Source organism: Gopherus flavomarginatus, chromosome 5 (assembly GCF_025201925.1).
Source record: "Gopherus flavomarginatus isolate rGopFla2 chromosome 5, rGopFla2.mat.asm, whole genome shotgun sequence".
Lineage (NCBI taxonomy): Eukaryota > Metazoa > Chordata > Testudines > Testudinidae > Gopherus > Gopherus flavomarginatus.
In genome coordinates, this window is record NC_066621.1 from 158,884,026 (window position 1) to 158,899,699 (window position 15,674).

General features: G+C 44.0%; 1 protein-coding gene across 1 annotated transcript in view; it reads right to left on the reverse strand.

Moving 5' to 3' along the window:
• The window catches only part of TOGARAM1 (TOG array regulator of axonemal microtubules 1), a 69,783-nt gene extending 54,343 nt beyond the window's left edge, over positions 1-15,440 (reverse strand). The window contains exon 1 of the mRNA XM_050956021.1: positions 13,695-15,440. Within this exon, the coding sequence (XP_050811978.1) occupies positions 13,695-15,440 (1,746 nt within the window). The remainder of the gene's footprint in view (positions 1-13,694) is intronic.
• Between the last annotated feature and the right edge of the window lie 234 nt (positions 15,441-15,674).

Below are 15,674 nucleotides of genomic sequence, written 5' to 3' on the forward strand. Positions count from 1 at the left end.
ATAAGGTGGTCTCAGTCCAGTTCCCAGTGGACATGTGTATCACAAAAACTACTATAACTGGCACCTTTGACTTATCTGCTGAGATGTGTGAATAGAGACTAAATTATTCACTCAGCCCTGAAGTTCACAGCATTGTTTGGAACGAGGTATATTTATTAGAGGGGTAGGTAGCATCAGAAAGTGCTCTGTTCAAAGTTTTTTGGATGGAGGACTTCTTCTCCAAGTCCAACAAGCCAGCACCTCTCTCAAGCAATACATTCACTTTAGGAAAATCTTGACTTTTAATTTCACTGCAAGTATCAGTTTACCTTTGCGTCTGAATTCTGAAAGCAGGAATCTCAACTCAATTTTTTTCCAAGTCATATTGAATACATGGAATTTAAATTAGTCTGATAATTCAACTTATCTGCAATTTACAGCCTAGGCTATACATTATAACAAACACTACCTAGTAAAACCTTAAACGGCACATCACTTTGACTGGATAAAGGAGCTCAAAATAGAGACTGCAACCAAATACTGCAATTGTCACTATCTAAAACTTATAGATGGAGACACTGATCTACTGCATTCCTACTACGTAAGCTATAAAACCTTACAACAACTGAACAAAAGATGCAGTGAAAACCACAAGACAGTGGACAATTCTAAAGTTTATTAAATGTGTTCTGTGGAGAGCGTTACTGCCGTAATAATTTGACAGGTAACGGAGTCTTGAAAGTGAGACCATCTTGGCCAGCATACACAAGGACACATTTTGTCCTCATTTACACACGTAAAACTCTACTGAAGCTAAGGAGAGTTCAGAGACATAGCAAATGGCAGATTTTTCTAACAGATCTGCTCTAGGAATTATTTTGGGGAAGTTCTATGGCCTGTGCTATACAGGAACTCAGACTAGATGATCACAATGGTCCCTCCTAGCCTTGGAATCTATTAATTTGGCCCAGAATCTGTTCACACAGTGGATAACTGTACCTGAAGTGGTATAATTTTGAGATTTATAGTGTGACTGTGAGCATGTCTTGAATTTTAAAGTTAAAATATTTAATTGTGTTTCATAAAACGTCTTAAGAAGCAGTTCAGCTTAATTTCTGCAGCTATAGCATGCTATCAAAAGTTATTTAAAGTTTAAACACAAGCTTGAGAGTTGTTTTTGTAGTTCAAGAATATCTGCAACACACTTTAAAAAGCCATAACCCCACCCAAAACAACAAAAACAAAATTATGACCTCTCTGAAGTGGAAACAATGTTTAAATTCTGAAGTTTATTAAGTTATCTCTAGTAAGCTGCTTTTCCTCAAAATGAAAAATCCCTTACAGCCTGCATGTGGTAAGTTTGCAGCGAATTCTAGTCTCTCTAAATTCCAAAAAGTCATTTAGCCATTTTGGTTTAAAGTGGAAAATACAAAACACTTTTTTCAACTGGTTTATGAGGGAAGGTTGTTCATTTTTGAGATCTATTCCATGCACACATGAAAGCATAGCAGTTAAACTGAAATGGTTTCTACATTTGCTTTTGTCTTTATTAGCCAAAAACCCAAAACACCAGATTTCATTTTAATTTTATCTTTTGCATTTTATGCACTGCTGCCACACAAACTATACTTAAAAGTTAATCCACAGATCAATTCCAAACCTCCATATTCAGAGGCTTAAAACCAGTCCATTGAAAAAACTCAGCAGCTTAAAACATGACTCAAAATCTTTGCCCAGGAATGAAAGCTTTATAAATAATTTATGAGAATTAGTTTCTCTTTTGTTTGACTTGTAGATAATCATCTGATTTGAGATGTACATCACTGAGATGAGTCTGTACAAGTCTACATGCTTGAGTCTTCCACTGAGACTAGATCCACTTCTAATGAAAGTCTCTGGGGAATCCCAACTTGCTTAAAGTCCTTTGGAGCCACCGATTCAAATAGAATTAAAAACAAAGTAAGAGACACCTCAATTTACTACATGTCAATTGAAAATAATGGCATGAAACCCTCAATGATGTATAATAATGACAACACATAGCATTATATAGTGCTATTTTCAACGTGTTTGTAGTCGCATTATTTGACTAACGAGGAAACGAATACAAAAAGGCTAAGTGATTTGCCCAAGGCTACCAAGAGTCAGAGACAAATCTGGGATTGGAACTCAAGAGTCCTAGTTTCCAGTCCCCTGCTCATACCACTAGACCAGATCCTTCTCTAGATGAATTTACTACTTTTGAAAACTGTTGAACAACTTTGGAGCTTGAAGTTCAGACAGGAATCCCAACAGTGTACAGCACAGAACAAGCAATAAACTTAGAGCTGCCACAGTTAACAGCTAAACAGAAGACACAGCTTGGAGAACAGAACTCAAGGCCTTCAGCTCCAATTACAAAGGCATCCACTAGTAGTGCCAACCACAGAAGTAGAGCCCTGCACAGATAAAAATGTGCACCCGCATCTTATCCACAGATATAAAGTAGTTATGTGCAGATATGCAGAGCTCTAGACATAAAATTTGGATCTGCATCCATCCACAATCCGCAAACATGGTCCATGGAATGCAGATATCCGTGGAAATAAAGTGGATAGCTGCAGGTTTGCAGGGCTCTACACATAAGGATACTAGGTTCCATACTCCAAGAGGAAAATTAAAAGGGTTAGCAACCCCTTTTAACTTTCCAGACTGTGAAAGTGTCAGATTGACAACTGGAGAACCAGCGGAGAAAAACATATCCTTACCCACACTGTCCAATCTGTATGCCTCAACTCTGACTAGAGAAACAAGTTTTATTGTCACACAGATAGTTCAGCCCTCTTTCCCGTTTAATCTGTGCCCTCTTTGTTAAGAAATGGAAACCAGGGTGGTGGTTTTAGTGCACAGATGCTTTTTCTACTGAGAACAAGATACAAACTGATTTCATAAAACTAATTTCAGAGGACATTGAACAGCTATCAGATTATGTGTGTTATTACTGCCCTAACAGGTGCCAGCCACCAAGTCCCCCAAGGACTTCCCAACTTAATAAGAAACCCTCCTCCCTTTCCGATATTCAACTGTATGTATGAACAATGAAGCTACATGAAAATTAAATATGGCTCGTGTACTTCTCTTCTGAAGTGATGCATGTTTAGGGCTATGAAAAACGCATCATGGACCATGAAATCTGGTCTCCCCTCTCCTCTCCCCCTCTGAAATCTGATCTTTTGTGTGCTTCTATCCTATACTATACAGATTTCACAGGAGGAGACCAGTATTTCTCAAATTGGGGGTCCTGAACCAAAAGGGAGTTGCAGGGGTAAGGGGGGGCAAGATTATTGTAAGGGGTCACAGTATTACCACTCTTACTTCTGCGCTGCCTTCAGAGCTGCGTGGCCAGAGTGACAGCTGTTGGCCAGATGCCCAGCTCTGAAGGCAGTGCCCTGCCAGCAGCGCCCTGCCAGCAGCAGTGCAGAAGTAAGGGTGGCAATACCATAACATGTCACCCTTACTTCTGCACTGCTGCCTTCAGAGCTGAGTGGCCGAAGAGTGGCAGATGCTGACTGAGGCAGGCAGCAGCGCAGAAGCAAGCACAGCAATACCATCCCATCCCACACCACTTCTGCACTGCTGCTTTCAGAGCTGGGTGGCCGAAGAGTGGCGAATGCTGACTGAGGCAGGCAGCAGCGCAGAAGCAAGCACAGCAATACTATACCATGTCACACCACTTCTGCACTGCTGCTGGCAGTGGCTCTGCCTTCAGAGCTGGACTCCTGGCCACCAGTCACCTCTCTCCAGCTTCCCAGCAGCTCAGAAGTAAGGGCAGCAGTACCGCACAACCTTCCCCCACCTCCACCACCACACACACGCAACCTGATACTTTTTGCTGTTTTTAAAATTAAATAGACAACTAGTATTGTTTTTAAAAATATTATGAAGAACAAGTTTAAGCTTTGTTGTAAAGTGCGATGTTTGCCTGGACTGCTCAAGACCTGAATGCTTGTGTAGGAGGAACTCTGAGTTGGCTTCTTAAATACTTTCATACTGTTTCACATCTGATACTCCTTGATGAAACATAGAAGCCTTGTCTTATAACAGGCTTATTCACAGTGATACAAGCTACGAAAGTGAGATCTTGAAAGAGTGTTGCCATTTTCATAATGCAATAAAAATATTGTAATGATAAATAATAAATACATCGTGTATAAAACTGTCACAAAAACAAAATTTTATATTTCCAAGATCACTGCTTTTATAATTTATACTCAGGTGTCATGGTATAATTTCACACTTTGAACCTTAGTGTCCAAAAGATGGGGTACCAGCATGAATTCCTCTAAGCTCAATTACCAGCGTAGTACTTGTAGTGCTGCCACCAACCAGGAATTCCAGTGCCTGGTACACTCTGGTCCCCCCAAAACCTTGCCCAGGGACCCCCAAGACCCAGTCCCTCTGGAGCTTAACACAAGGAAAGTAAACTCTTTCCCTCACCGTTGCCTCTTCCAGGCTTCCCCTCCCTGGGTTACCCTGGAAGATCACTGTGATTCAAACTCCTTGAATCTTAAAACAGAGAGGAAAATCCACCTTCCCCCCTCCTTCTCTCTCCCCCTTCACTCCTTTTTCCCCACCAATTCCCTGGTGGATCCAGACCCAGTTCCCTGGGTCTCACCAGAATAAAAAAAACAATCAGAATCTTAACCAAGAAAAACTTTTAATTAAAGAAAGAAAAAACAGTAAAAATTACCTTTGTAAATTTAAAATGGAATAGGTACAGGGTCTTTTAGCTATAGACACTGGGAATACCCTCCCAGCCTAAGTATACAAGTACAAATTAAAACTCTTTCAGCAAAATACAAATTTGAACTCCTTCCAGTCAAATACACATTTGCAAATAAAGAAAACAAACATAAGCCTAACTCACCTTATCTACATAGTACTCACTATTCTGGACATGAGACTGTATCAAAGAGATTGGAGAGAAACCTGGTTGCACGTCTGGTCCCTCTGAGCCCCCAGAGTGAACAACCACCAAAAACTAACAGCACACACAAAAACTTCCCTCCTTCAAGGTTTGAAAGTATCCTGTCCCTGATTGGTCCTCTGGTCAGGTGACAGCCAGGCTCACAGATCTTGTTAACCCTTTACAGGCAAAAGAGACATGAAGTACTTCTGTTCTATTAACCCTTAACTATCTGTTTATGACATCAGGTAAAGGAGAAAATCCCTGAAAATATTCATTTTAAAGAGTGTGTTCATGAGACTTGACATTTTAGTGAAAGGGGTTCACAGGTTGTTAAAGTTTGGGAACCACTGACCTAAATAAAGTAGCATATGGTCTTGGATATCTTAACACCAAGGATGTTGCCTATTTCTAGAATTTTTAGAACAACAATTTGCAGCTTTAAAATCAAAATATTTTGGCCGAGTTTCTCCTTTTTTACTTGATCTAACCTGTGTGGCTCGGGATATTTGAAATAACTGATTAGAAGAGGTATTTGTTCTCGAAAACATGATCAGTACTGTACCAAAGAGAAGTAGTCATAGTAATAGGATATTAAGTTTATCTGGAGTCCAAAAATGTGCTTTTACTCAACCAGCTTTGAATGTGTTAGACCTGTGCTGCACACAAATTTGTATTCGTGTAATTAGAGGTGTAATTTTATATTGATTTAGTTTAAATGTTGCAACTCATGTTACCCTTCTTAGCAGTTTGAACCTGACTTACAAGAATTTAGCTTGAATCTGTAAATTTACAGCTACAAGTTGAACTCAAAGTTTTAAAGTGATATATGAGTCCACAAAGAAAAGCTGCCCTGGTTTAAATAAAGTGATTTGTCAAACTGTGGCAACTCGTGCGCAGGCAAGCGCTTTAACACAGGCTACATAAGACTCTTCAAACATGTCCTGGTCTACACCTAAAACTTTGAACGACCTAGCTAAATCACTCAGGGCTGCGAGAAATTTCACACCCTGCGGGATGTAGTTAAGCCAACCTAAGCCTAATGTAGACATTGACACATCTATGGAAGATTCTTCTGCTGACCTAGCTGCCAACACTTGTAGATGTGCAGATTTACTTCAGCAACAGAAAAAACCCTTCTGTCGCTGCAGTGTCTATGCTATAGCGGTACAGCTGCAGCCCTACAGCTGTGGCAGTGCAGCGTTTGTAGTGCAGACATACCCTTAGAATTCATTAGTTTACACATTCCAGAATCCCATCTTTTATCCTTACCTATACAAGTCTTGGGGGCCAGTAATCACCAAAAACTATACTGTGTCTCCCTAAAAACATTACCAAACAGCTGTAAATATTAAACATTAAACTGATTTCGTAAGTTTTCAGCTACGAAATGGCTCTGACTGTTAATTTTTAAACGAACTCAGCTCAAAGGAATGTCCCTAAATTAATAGTTAAACATTACAGTTACACAAGAGGTCAGATACTCTAAATATTTTTCTGTGATTTTTGTAGCTTGCAGTTTTATTTTTTATAAAATCAAAACCTAAGAATTAAGATTTATCCAAGCCTTTTTTCTTTTTGGTTTTCCAAGTCCTGAGAGAGTCACATCATAAAGAAGTCAAGCTGATCAGCTCTTTCAGTTAGCAGACAATGTCCCCAAGGACAGGAAACAAAGGGTCAATTCATCACTGGTATGAGCACCTGCATCATCACTGAAAAGCATGGAGTTCATGTCCTTACATCAAAACGGAATTTTCCCCAAAGGACACGAACACTTATTTTTTCCAAGTATTTAGGACTTCACTGTGTCAAGCACCAGAAAGCAAGTAATAAAGAGTCCCTGCCCCAGAGAATTCATAATCTAGGTTTCAGACAAGATGCAACTCAGACAAGAAAAGGAGGATGAAACAAATGGGTTGGAATATGAGGATGAACTAAAAATAAAATTAACAGTTTAGAGCAACAGAATTCTTAGTTTATCTAATAAGCCTAATATTTCATTGCTTAAAAGCAGACTAGCAACTGACAGTGTATCAAAAGGTAAAGGTCCATCAGGTTAGATTGAAATTAAGCATGGCTGTACTGATCCGCTCCTAAAAGTACCCAATACATAGTCTAATAGGCAAGAGGCACTCATGGCTGTTTCAGTGAGGAGTCTTCCTAGCTCAGGGGTTCTCAAACTGGGTATCGGGACCCCTCAGGGGGTTGTGAGATTACATGAGTGGGTGATGAGCTGTCAGCCTCCACCCCAAACCCCGCTTTGCATCCAGCATTTATAATGGTGTTGAACATATTAAAAAGTGTTTTTAATTTGGGGGGGGGGGGGTGTCGCACTCAGAGGCTTGCTATGTGAAAGGGGTCACCGGTACAAAAGTTTGAGAACTATTGTCCTAGCTCTCTCTCCTCGAAGGATCTGCTCTCCTCTCTCTCTAGGTTTCTCCCTCAAGGGGTTACTTGTTATTTTCTTACACTGGAAGTGCAAGGAAGAGGGGTGGGGAGTACACAGTTACTCTTCGCAATAAACCTAAGATTAAAAAGAATAAAATTCTACATGCTTTACCTATTCCACTGGAAAACTGATACAGCCCACAGTGTCTTTCGGAGTATTCAGGTACAAAGAAGCTTAAAGAGAACCGGCACACTTCTAATGCATCAGACATTGATACCTTCGGTCACCAAGTGAAGCAATGGTTAGATGGGAAGGGGTGTGATTAATGACTATAAGCACGAGCCAGGGCTGAGTTAGTTTAATAGTGGAAAAGGAAGATGGCTATTCCCAGAATCAAGATCTACTCACATTTTGCTTTAAGTCTGACCTAAGGAAGTCTATCTAGTTTTTATCAACAGGTTAAGTTGGGAGTTTGTTTTAATAATTAAAACAGTCTAAGTACTACGCATGTAAATAACATTTTAAAACAGTAACCATGTAACCAAAGAAAATTCTATTGATTACAGGGTTAAATGTTCACCCAGGGAACTAGGCACACAGGAGGTGCTGCAGCACCCCCATGGTTTACGCAGGGCTCCGCTGCTGTCCCCATGCCCAGGGATCCCGACTGCCAGCTCTGTGTCTGGGTCTCTGCTGCTACCCAGCATCTTGGCACCCCAGCTGCTGGCCCCTCGCCCAGGGCTCTGCTACCCAGCATCCCAGCGCACCTAGGGTCCCAGCAGTCAGGACAGACCTTGGGTACAACGGGATGCCAGGCAGCAGCATGGTGGCAACCAACACCTTGGGTGTGGGGCCAGCAACCTGGACGGACCCTGGCAGCCCAGAGGGACCCCGGGCACAAAGGACAGAGTTTAACCATTAACAAGAACCAATAAGCATCAAGCTTATCAGTTAACCATTTAACATAGTACTTAGAGATGTGAGAGTTTAATGATGGGCACTTCCCACAGACAATTCCAAAATCTCACAAATATCAACATGTTCCCTTTAACCCACTCAACTGGTGTTGGAAATGGTTTGCCTTTCAGTGTAGACTGAGTCAAACTTTTCAAAACCATTACAAGACACATAAGACATCATGCTCTATCAGTTTAGCACAGTTTCTGTAATTGTGTGGATAACAATGTGATACATTCTATACTAATGGTTGAACTGTACCCAGCACTTCACTCAGAACATGGCTAAACCAAGCAGATCCGGCTTGCATGTTTTGATTATATAATCACAGAATATTAGGGTTGGAAGGGACCTCAGAAGGTCATCTAGTCAAATCCCCTGCTCAAAGCAGGACCAATTCCCAGACAGATTTTTTGCCCCAGTTCCCCAAATTGAACTCTCAACCCTGGGTTTAGTAGGCCAATACTCAAACCACTGAGCTATCCCTTCCCCCCAATGTCACATTAGCAAGCATCATAACATCCATTCTTGGCTAAGGGTCCTTTGGCATGGCACGCTCCATAGCAGCGCATGGGAAGGCAGCCTGAGGAGCAGCACCTTACACTGCTAGAATGGTTTTCAACACAAGGATCCAGCATGTCTTGTGTATCTAGGTCAGAAATGGACTCTTCAGAATCACCATAATTTGGATGCTGACTCTTATTCTGGCAAGTACTTAGCAGTGCATGGATATAATGTTATGTGGGGAAGAGTTACATTGTAATGTAAAGTGAGTTATGGTTGAGGAATTTTCTGGTTCTTCAGCCACCCTTCAAGTAAGAGTGGACAAGGGGCACATGAGCTTACCAGAGTAAGAGCGTGACAGACAAAATCTTCAAATTCAAACATCTCAAAGTCATTACTCTGCTTTACAAACTAAAACGTAAGAATGGTCAGACTATAAAATGGAAGTGAGGCAGACAGTTCTAAGTCATGGGGAGGGGAAAGACAGGAACAGAAAACATTTCCAGAGGGGACTGAGTGTCCCTGGGAAAGGCTTAGGAGATCCAGAACATTCTGTTTTTTAAAAATCTAGTTCAAATACAGTCCTACAGGCTGCATCTTCACTCTGGAAGATAATCCTATCATACTAACCACAGAACTCTGAACAGCAGTAGTAAAGGCAAGTAGAGTCTTTTTAGTTTCACTGAACAGCGCCTTGCCAAAGCCTTGAACACCAAAAGTAATGGAGCTGTCTGCAACCTCATTAAAGATATATTACATTGGTCTACATCATGTTCAGAATGATGATTTTGCAATCCAAAGGCTAGAAACTTGGATGCTTAAATCGCACTGTGAATCTAGCCCCAACTGCCATTTAGCAACTAAGTCCAATATTCAGATCCTAAAAACCCCCACTCAACTGCCACCTAACCCCGGTAGAGGCCTGAAGTCCCCAGGCACCCATGTTTCCTTTATCAGAGGGGTAGCCGTTTTAATCTGGATCTGTAAAAAGCAACAAAGAGTCCTGTGGCACCTTATAGATTAACAAATGTATTGGAGCATAAGCTTTCGTGGGTGAATATTCACTTCGTCAGATGCACTCTTGGTTGATGTTTCCTTTAGGCATCTAAAAATCTGCCACTGGCCATGCGCAAAGCCACTTCAGTCCTGATGCCCATGTGCCTCGCTCACGCCTAAGCCCCGACAGGATCCTCCAACTAGGCATTCTCCTGCCTATTTCACCTGCAGGGCCCAATGAAGAAGGTGTTCTCAGAAGTTACCTTACAGATCACGCCCTAAACCTAAACAAAGTGACAGCACTGGAGGACAAGGAAACGGTAGCCCCCTTATAAACTTTAGTCCAGCACCGAGAGAGCTCATCCAGAATACAGAAGTCCTGGTTTCAAATACCCTCTTTGCCCAATCTGGAGCAGGGATGTGAGAATGCACTAATGATCGGGCTATGAGATATGTTGGGGTGGGTCCCTCAATCTCTCCTGCTGAAGCCATTCCACTTCGTGTAAAACACTTAAATACTCATTGGAACAGAGAATTGAAGGTGGATTCCCACAGGCCAGGTGAGGATCCTGACAACTCAGCTAGATATTGAGTCAGCCTCACTCTGTCTCTGGACCAGTGAACATATATACAAAATGAAATGGTTTCACTAGGAGAGAGAAAGATCTCCCTACATCAGAATATGCCATGGGTAGATTCCATTGGCAGATTTTATTTTTTTTTAATAATTTCAACTAATATTGATTTTTTCTATTTGTATCATTGAAATTTTCAATTGGGCAAAATCATGGGGCTTATGCATTTTTTATGTTTATCAATTTACATTCTCACTGTTGTGGGAAATTATAAGGGTGAGACAATTATTTAATGACAGCAGACATTAAGATTAAAAAAGTTACAGCTTTATAACCATTAAAATAAACTGTCAACATCACATGTCCAAATATACAGAATAAATATAATTAAATCAAACCAAAGTTCTCGCACAGCATTTTTCTTATTTTGCTTATCTGTAAACTTCAGTTACTACTGATAGAAATATTTAATGAGCTTGTGGGTGTACGGTGAAATTGACATTTACAACAAACAAAAATCTAAGCCTTCCAAGGCTATCCACAGCCTAGTGGTTAGGGCACTGTTCAAAGATGCAGGTTTAAATCCCTGTCCACATCAAACAGGAGGCGAGGGGAATTTGAATGAGTCTCCCACATCTTGGTGAATGCTCTAACCATTGTGCTAAAGGGAAGAAGGGGGTACCACCTCTGTCTTTTTTTCCCTCCCTAGCAAGAAAGGTTTCAGGCACATAACTCCAGGAGATGTGAATCCCAGATGGAGGTAGGCCCCCAAGTCCGTTTCAGAGTCCAAGCTTAGGCCACATCTCACCCAGGTATTTCCTAATAGCTACTTCAGACAGCTCAGTCCCTGCTCAGCTTGCTGGCTTTTGTTGATCCCATTCTTAGGCACCTAACCCACTCCATGCATTATACAGAGAAGGTGGGCAGCTAACTAAGGGCTGAGGAGTCCATTGGCAGAACAGTGCCTAAAATTAGGTACTGCAACACTGAGCCTAAACTCCTTTGTCAATCTAGCCCCTTGTATTTTAAATATTTTATTTTGTGAAGAAATTGTTGGTGCAGCTGTAGGTTCCTCATCTGCCACACACTTTTTCAAGTTCTAGTCTACAAACATTTTAGGTGTGCCCACACCATGAGGAAAACAGTGCATTTACCATGGTATAAGATGACATTACTAAGAATGGTGGGATAAATATAAGAGGAAAGCTTGTGCTAAAAAATTTAAGGTTTCCTGCGCAAGTTCTGTGTAAAATAAGAAATTGTAGTGAACAATTCACTACCATCTGAGGCTGTTTCTCAGGCCAAAGCAAGCACACTGATGGGGTGGTGTGGGGAAAATTTTACACCATTCCCGCCCATATTTTACTGATTCTGTGGTCTAATGGAGGTCTTTAGTCTCAAGTGTTATCAATATGGCCACATTTGCCCACTGTTTTTGTGAGTCGATTTCCCCGTTGAGGGCTCCCCCTAATCTACAGGCATCAAATATGTCCACTTTTGCAAGCACATTCGCTTTAAAAAAACTGGAACCATTTCACAGCAACCAGTTGTGATGTCACAGAGAGAACTGTTCAAGCAGTGAACAAGAGGTAATTTCTGTAGTTCCACATTCATGAAAAGTTTCCTAATTTTAAAAAAAGGTGAAAGATGTGTGACACTAATGCATACCACAGTATACAACTTCATTCCGTTTACAGTTAGTACACTGTCAGTTCGTAATTACCTACACAATTAGCATTAATATAATTGTTAGTCTCAGAAAGGAGGACAAGAACCAAGTGAAATCTCTTCTAACCCACAGAGATGATCTCTGCAGGTCAGCATTAAAACCCTTACCTAGACTATCTGTTCTTTGGATAAATATATGACATCAGTGCCCAGGACTGCCAATCTGAAAGTTTCATCACATATTGATTAAGGAATGTGCTTATGCCTAATGAATCTTCCCCCCTTTTCAATTTCTCAGTGGTTCTATATCCATTATGTGGGGCAAATTAGTTAGGGGGAAAAGCTCAAGGTAGTAAACATATGAGCAAAATATGGAGTTTATAATAGTTACATGACTGAAAATTAACTTTTAAATGACAAACTTATTCAGTGGGGAGAACTGTTTCAGTAAGACTGATTTTCTAATCAGCATTCATAAGTTAGCTTTCTAGATAGTAACCCATGCTAAAATTAAACATTCTGTTTAATTTAAGAAGTCTTAGCAGAAAGGCAGACTTCTCATGAATGTCCAACAAATCATGAGAATGGAAGACTGTCTAGCGCAGAACTAAAGGGGACTTCAGATGACCTTGGATAAGTCACCAATTTATGGATGTTAAACTCAAATTCAAGGTTTGTCTGATTTAGACTAGGATTAGTGGGAGTATTAGCTATGCCTGACCTAAAACCATTCCTACTCAATGCATGCTCTCATAGGGTCAAATGCAACTCAGGTGACTACTGACATGACCTACGTATTTAAATATTCAGTGGCTGAGCCTACTGACAAAAGCATTGGGTATAAGAGCACTCCAGAGCTCTGTATAAAGAGCCAGACATGAATTATTTTATTGTGCACTGTAGGATCACAGTCATGTTCTCTTTTCTGTTTATACGTGAAGAACTTTTACATTTAAAAAGGAAGCCAACCAGTTTCCTCTTGAGGTAAAAAACCAATTAGATTTTAATGACTGGAAATCTGGTTTTTACTATTCTTAACTATCACAGACTGTACTTGACTTTGGCAACTCACTTGGCTTTTGCATGTCAGCTTCCTTATCTGTGACATAGAAGCAATATGACCTATATCTAAAGGATCTTGGAACTTCGTTCATGGAAGTCCAGCCACGAGGAAGTCTGTTCAAAAACAGACTTCAGTGAGAAACTGCAGAACTGGAATTAGCAAACTGGACACCATTAAATTAGGCTTGAATAAAGACTGGTAGTGGGATGGGTCATTACACAAAGGAAAAAACTATCTCCCCATGCTAATTTTCCCCCTACTGTTATTCACATCTTCTTGTCAACTGTTTGAAATGGGCCATCCTGATTATCACTACAAAAGTTTTTCCCCTCCAGCTGACAATAGTCCACCTTAATTGATTAGTCTCATTCAAATTGGTATGGCAACGCCCATTTTTTCATGTTCTCGGTATATATATATATATCTTCCTACAGTATTTTCCATGGCACGCATCCAATGAAATGGGTTTTAGCCCACGAATGCACATGCCCAAAAAAATTTGTTAGCCTCTAAGGTACCACAAGTACTCCTTGTTCAATAAATGTTTACAAAGAGCTCTGAGCTCCTAATATGGAAGGGTCTTTATAAAAAAAGTGTTAAGTGAATTAGTGTACATACCTCCTCTACGCCCTTTGTAAAAGGTGTCTGGTTTCCTGAACAGCCTCCTGCGTCTCCAGCTCGCTCATTTTCCCAAGGCAGTTTGTTTTTTCCTTTACCTGCACTTAAAACCCTTCTGGGACACATCCCTTGATCAGTATAGGGGCTGTGAGAGCCATAGTTTTGTGTAGCATCCCTTGTGTGATCCCCAGAGTAACTGTGTGCACTCTGAGTCCTGTTGCCTGCCAGCAACCAATCTGTGTCTGCTCCATGGGGCAGATGGACCCCCCTGCCATGGGCAGAGGATGGCATGGGTACAGCATACTCCACAAACCCCTGGTCTGTTAGCTTAGGCAAGGTTTTCCTGGCCAGCCTGGCCTGTACAGCGTGCATCACTCCATCCCCATTGTCCCGCAATTCCACAGTATCCACAGCCTTAAAGAGGAGACTGGTTTTGCCTGAGCCCATGGAAGAGGCCAACACTGCAAAGGCCTCCAGGGCAGCATGGCGGACCCGCCGCTTACTATCCACCAGGGCTGGTGCTAACCCAAATGCCAGCTTGGGCAAGTCAAAGTCCTGACTAGGGTATGTGAGCAGGGACCCAATGCAGATGTTCACCACCTCCTCCCTGACTTTGGAGTTCTTGTGCTGTAGATGCTCTGGCTGCAGTAGCAGGCACAGTACCTGCTGGGGACCCACTGCCTTCATTAAGCACCAGAAGAGCTGATTATACTCCTGCCGGATGGCCAGCTTGTTGTCACCCAGCACCTTGGCAGTGGCCGACACTAAGGGTCCCAGGTAGGCCTGAACCTGCTCGCCCAGGCGCAGGGCCAGCAGGTGCAGCACCTCCAAGGTGCCATGCACTACCTTGAAATTGGAGTCATCCAGAAGGGTGTAGAGGAAGCTGATGAGCCCCAGCAGGCTGGGGGCAGGCGTGGAGGCCAGGCAGGCCTGGGAGGCATCTGTCAGCACCTGCTTGAGCTCCTCCACAGCCTGGGTGCGGTTCTTGTAATCCTCCTGGTCCAGCAGGCGGCCGTGCAGCTCCTGAGGGATCAGTCCGAACTTGAGGTTGGTGCTCAGGGGATCCTGCTCCGTGGGCCGGGGCCCCGAGGTGTCCCCGCCGCCACACAGGTCCTCGCCGAGCCGGGCCTGCAGCAGGCGATTGTAGTGGCCGCGCAGTGCGGAGGGCAGGCGGCCCAGGTAGCCATGGAAGCGCTCGGGCCCCAGGGTCTCGCCCAGCTGCCGGAGGCTGCTGAAGGCGGCGGCCGCCTCCTCCCCCGGGCCGCCCCCGGGCCGGGCCGGCGCGCCCAGCTTCCTGGCCAGGCTAAGGGTGAGGTCGCCCAGGTCCAGGCCGCGGGGCAGCGGCGGCCCGAGCAGCGCGGGCAGCAGCAGCGCGGTGGCGGTGCGCAGCGCGGGGTCGGCGCTCTCCAGCCCGTGCTCCACCAGCGCCCGCAGCACCTGGGCGGCGGGCCCCGGGCGGGCGAGGCGGCGGCGCAGGTCCCGCAGCGCCTCCCCGCGCAGCGCCGGGCTCTCCCCGCGCAGGCCGCGCACCAGCTCGGCCAGCGGCAGCTCGCCCGGCCCCGGCAGCGCGGGCAGGGCCGGGCCGGGCTCGGGGCCCCGGCGGAGCAGCTGCTGCAGCAGGGCGGCCTCCCGCTCCCGCTCCGCCGGCGAGCCCCGGCCCTGGGGCGCGCGCGTGTCCCCCCCGGCGCCGCGCTCACTGGCCTCCATGCTGCCCGCCTGCGGGGGACGGGCGAGGGCCGCGGCCATGGAGCGGCGGCGGCGGCCCCGGGCAGCGGCTGGAACCGGCCTGAGAGGAAAACATCGCGGTCTCCAGGGGCCGCCCTGCGCCTGCGCAGCCTCAACCAAGCGCGGCCGAATGGGAGGGGGTGGAGCGGACTGAACCAACGCTTCGCCTCTCCCCAGAGCGCGAGTCAAAATGGCCGCCCGCAAGGGAAGGTGTCACGTGATCTTCCCAAGGTGCGTCTCGACGCCACTTGTAGC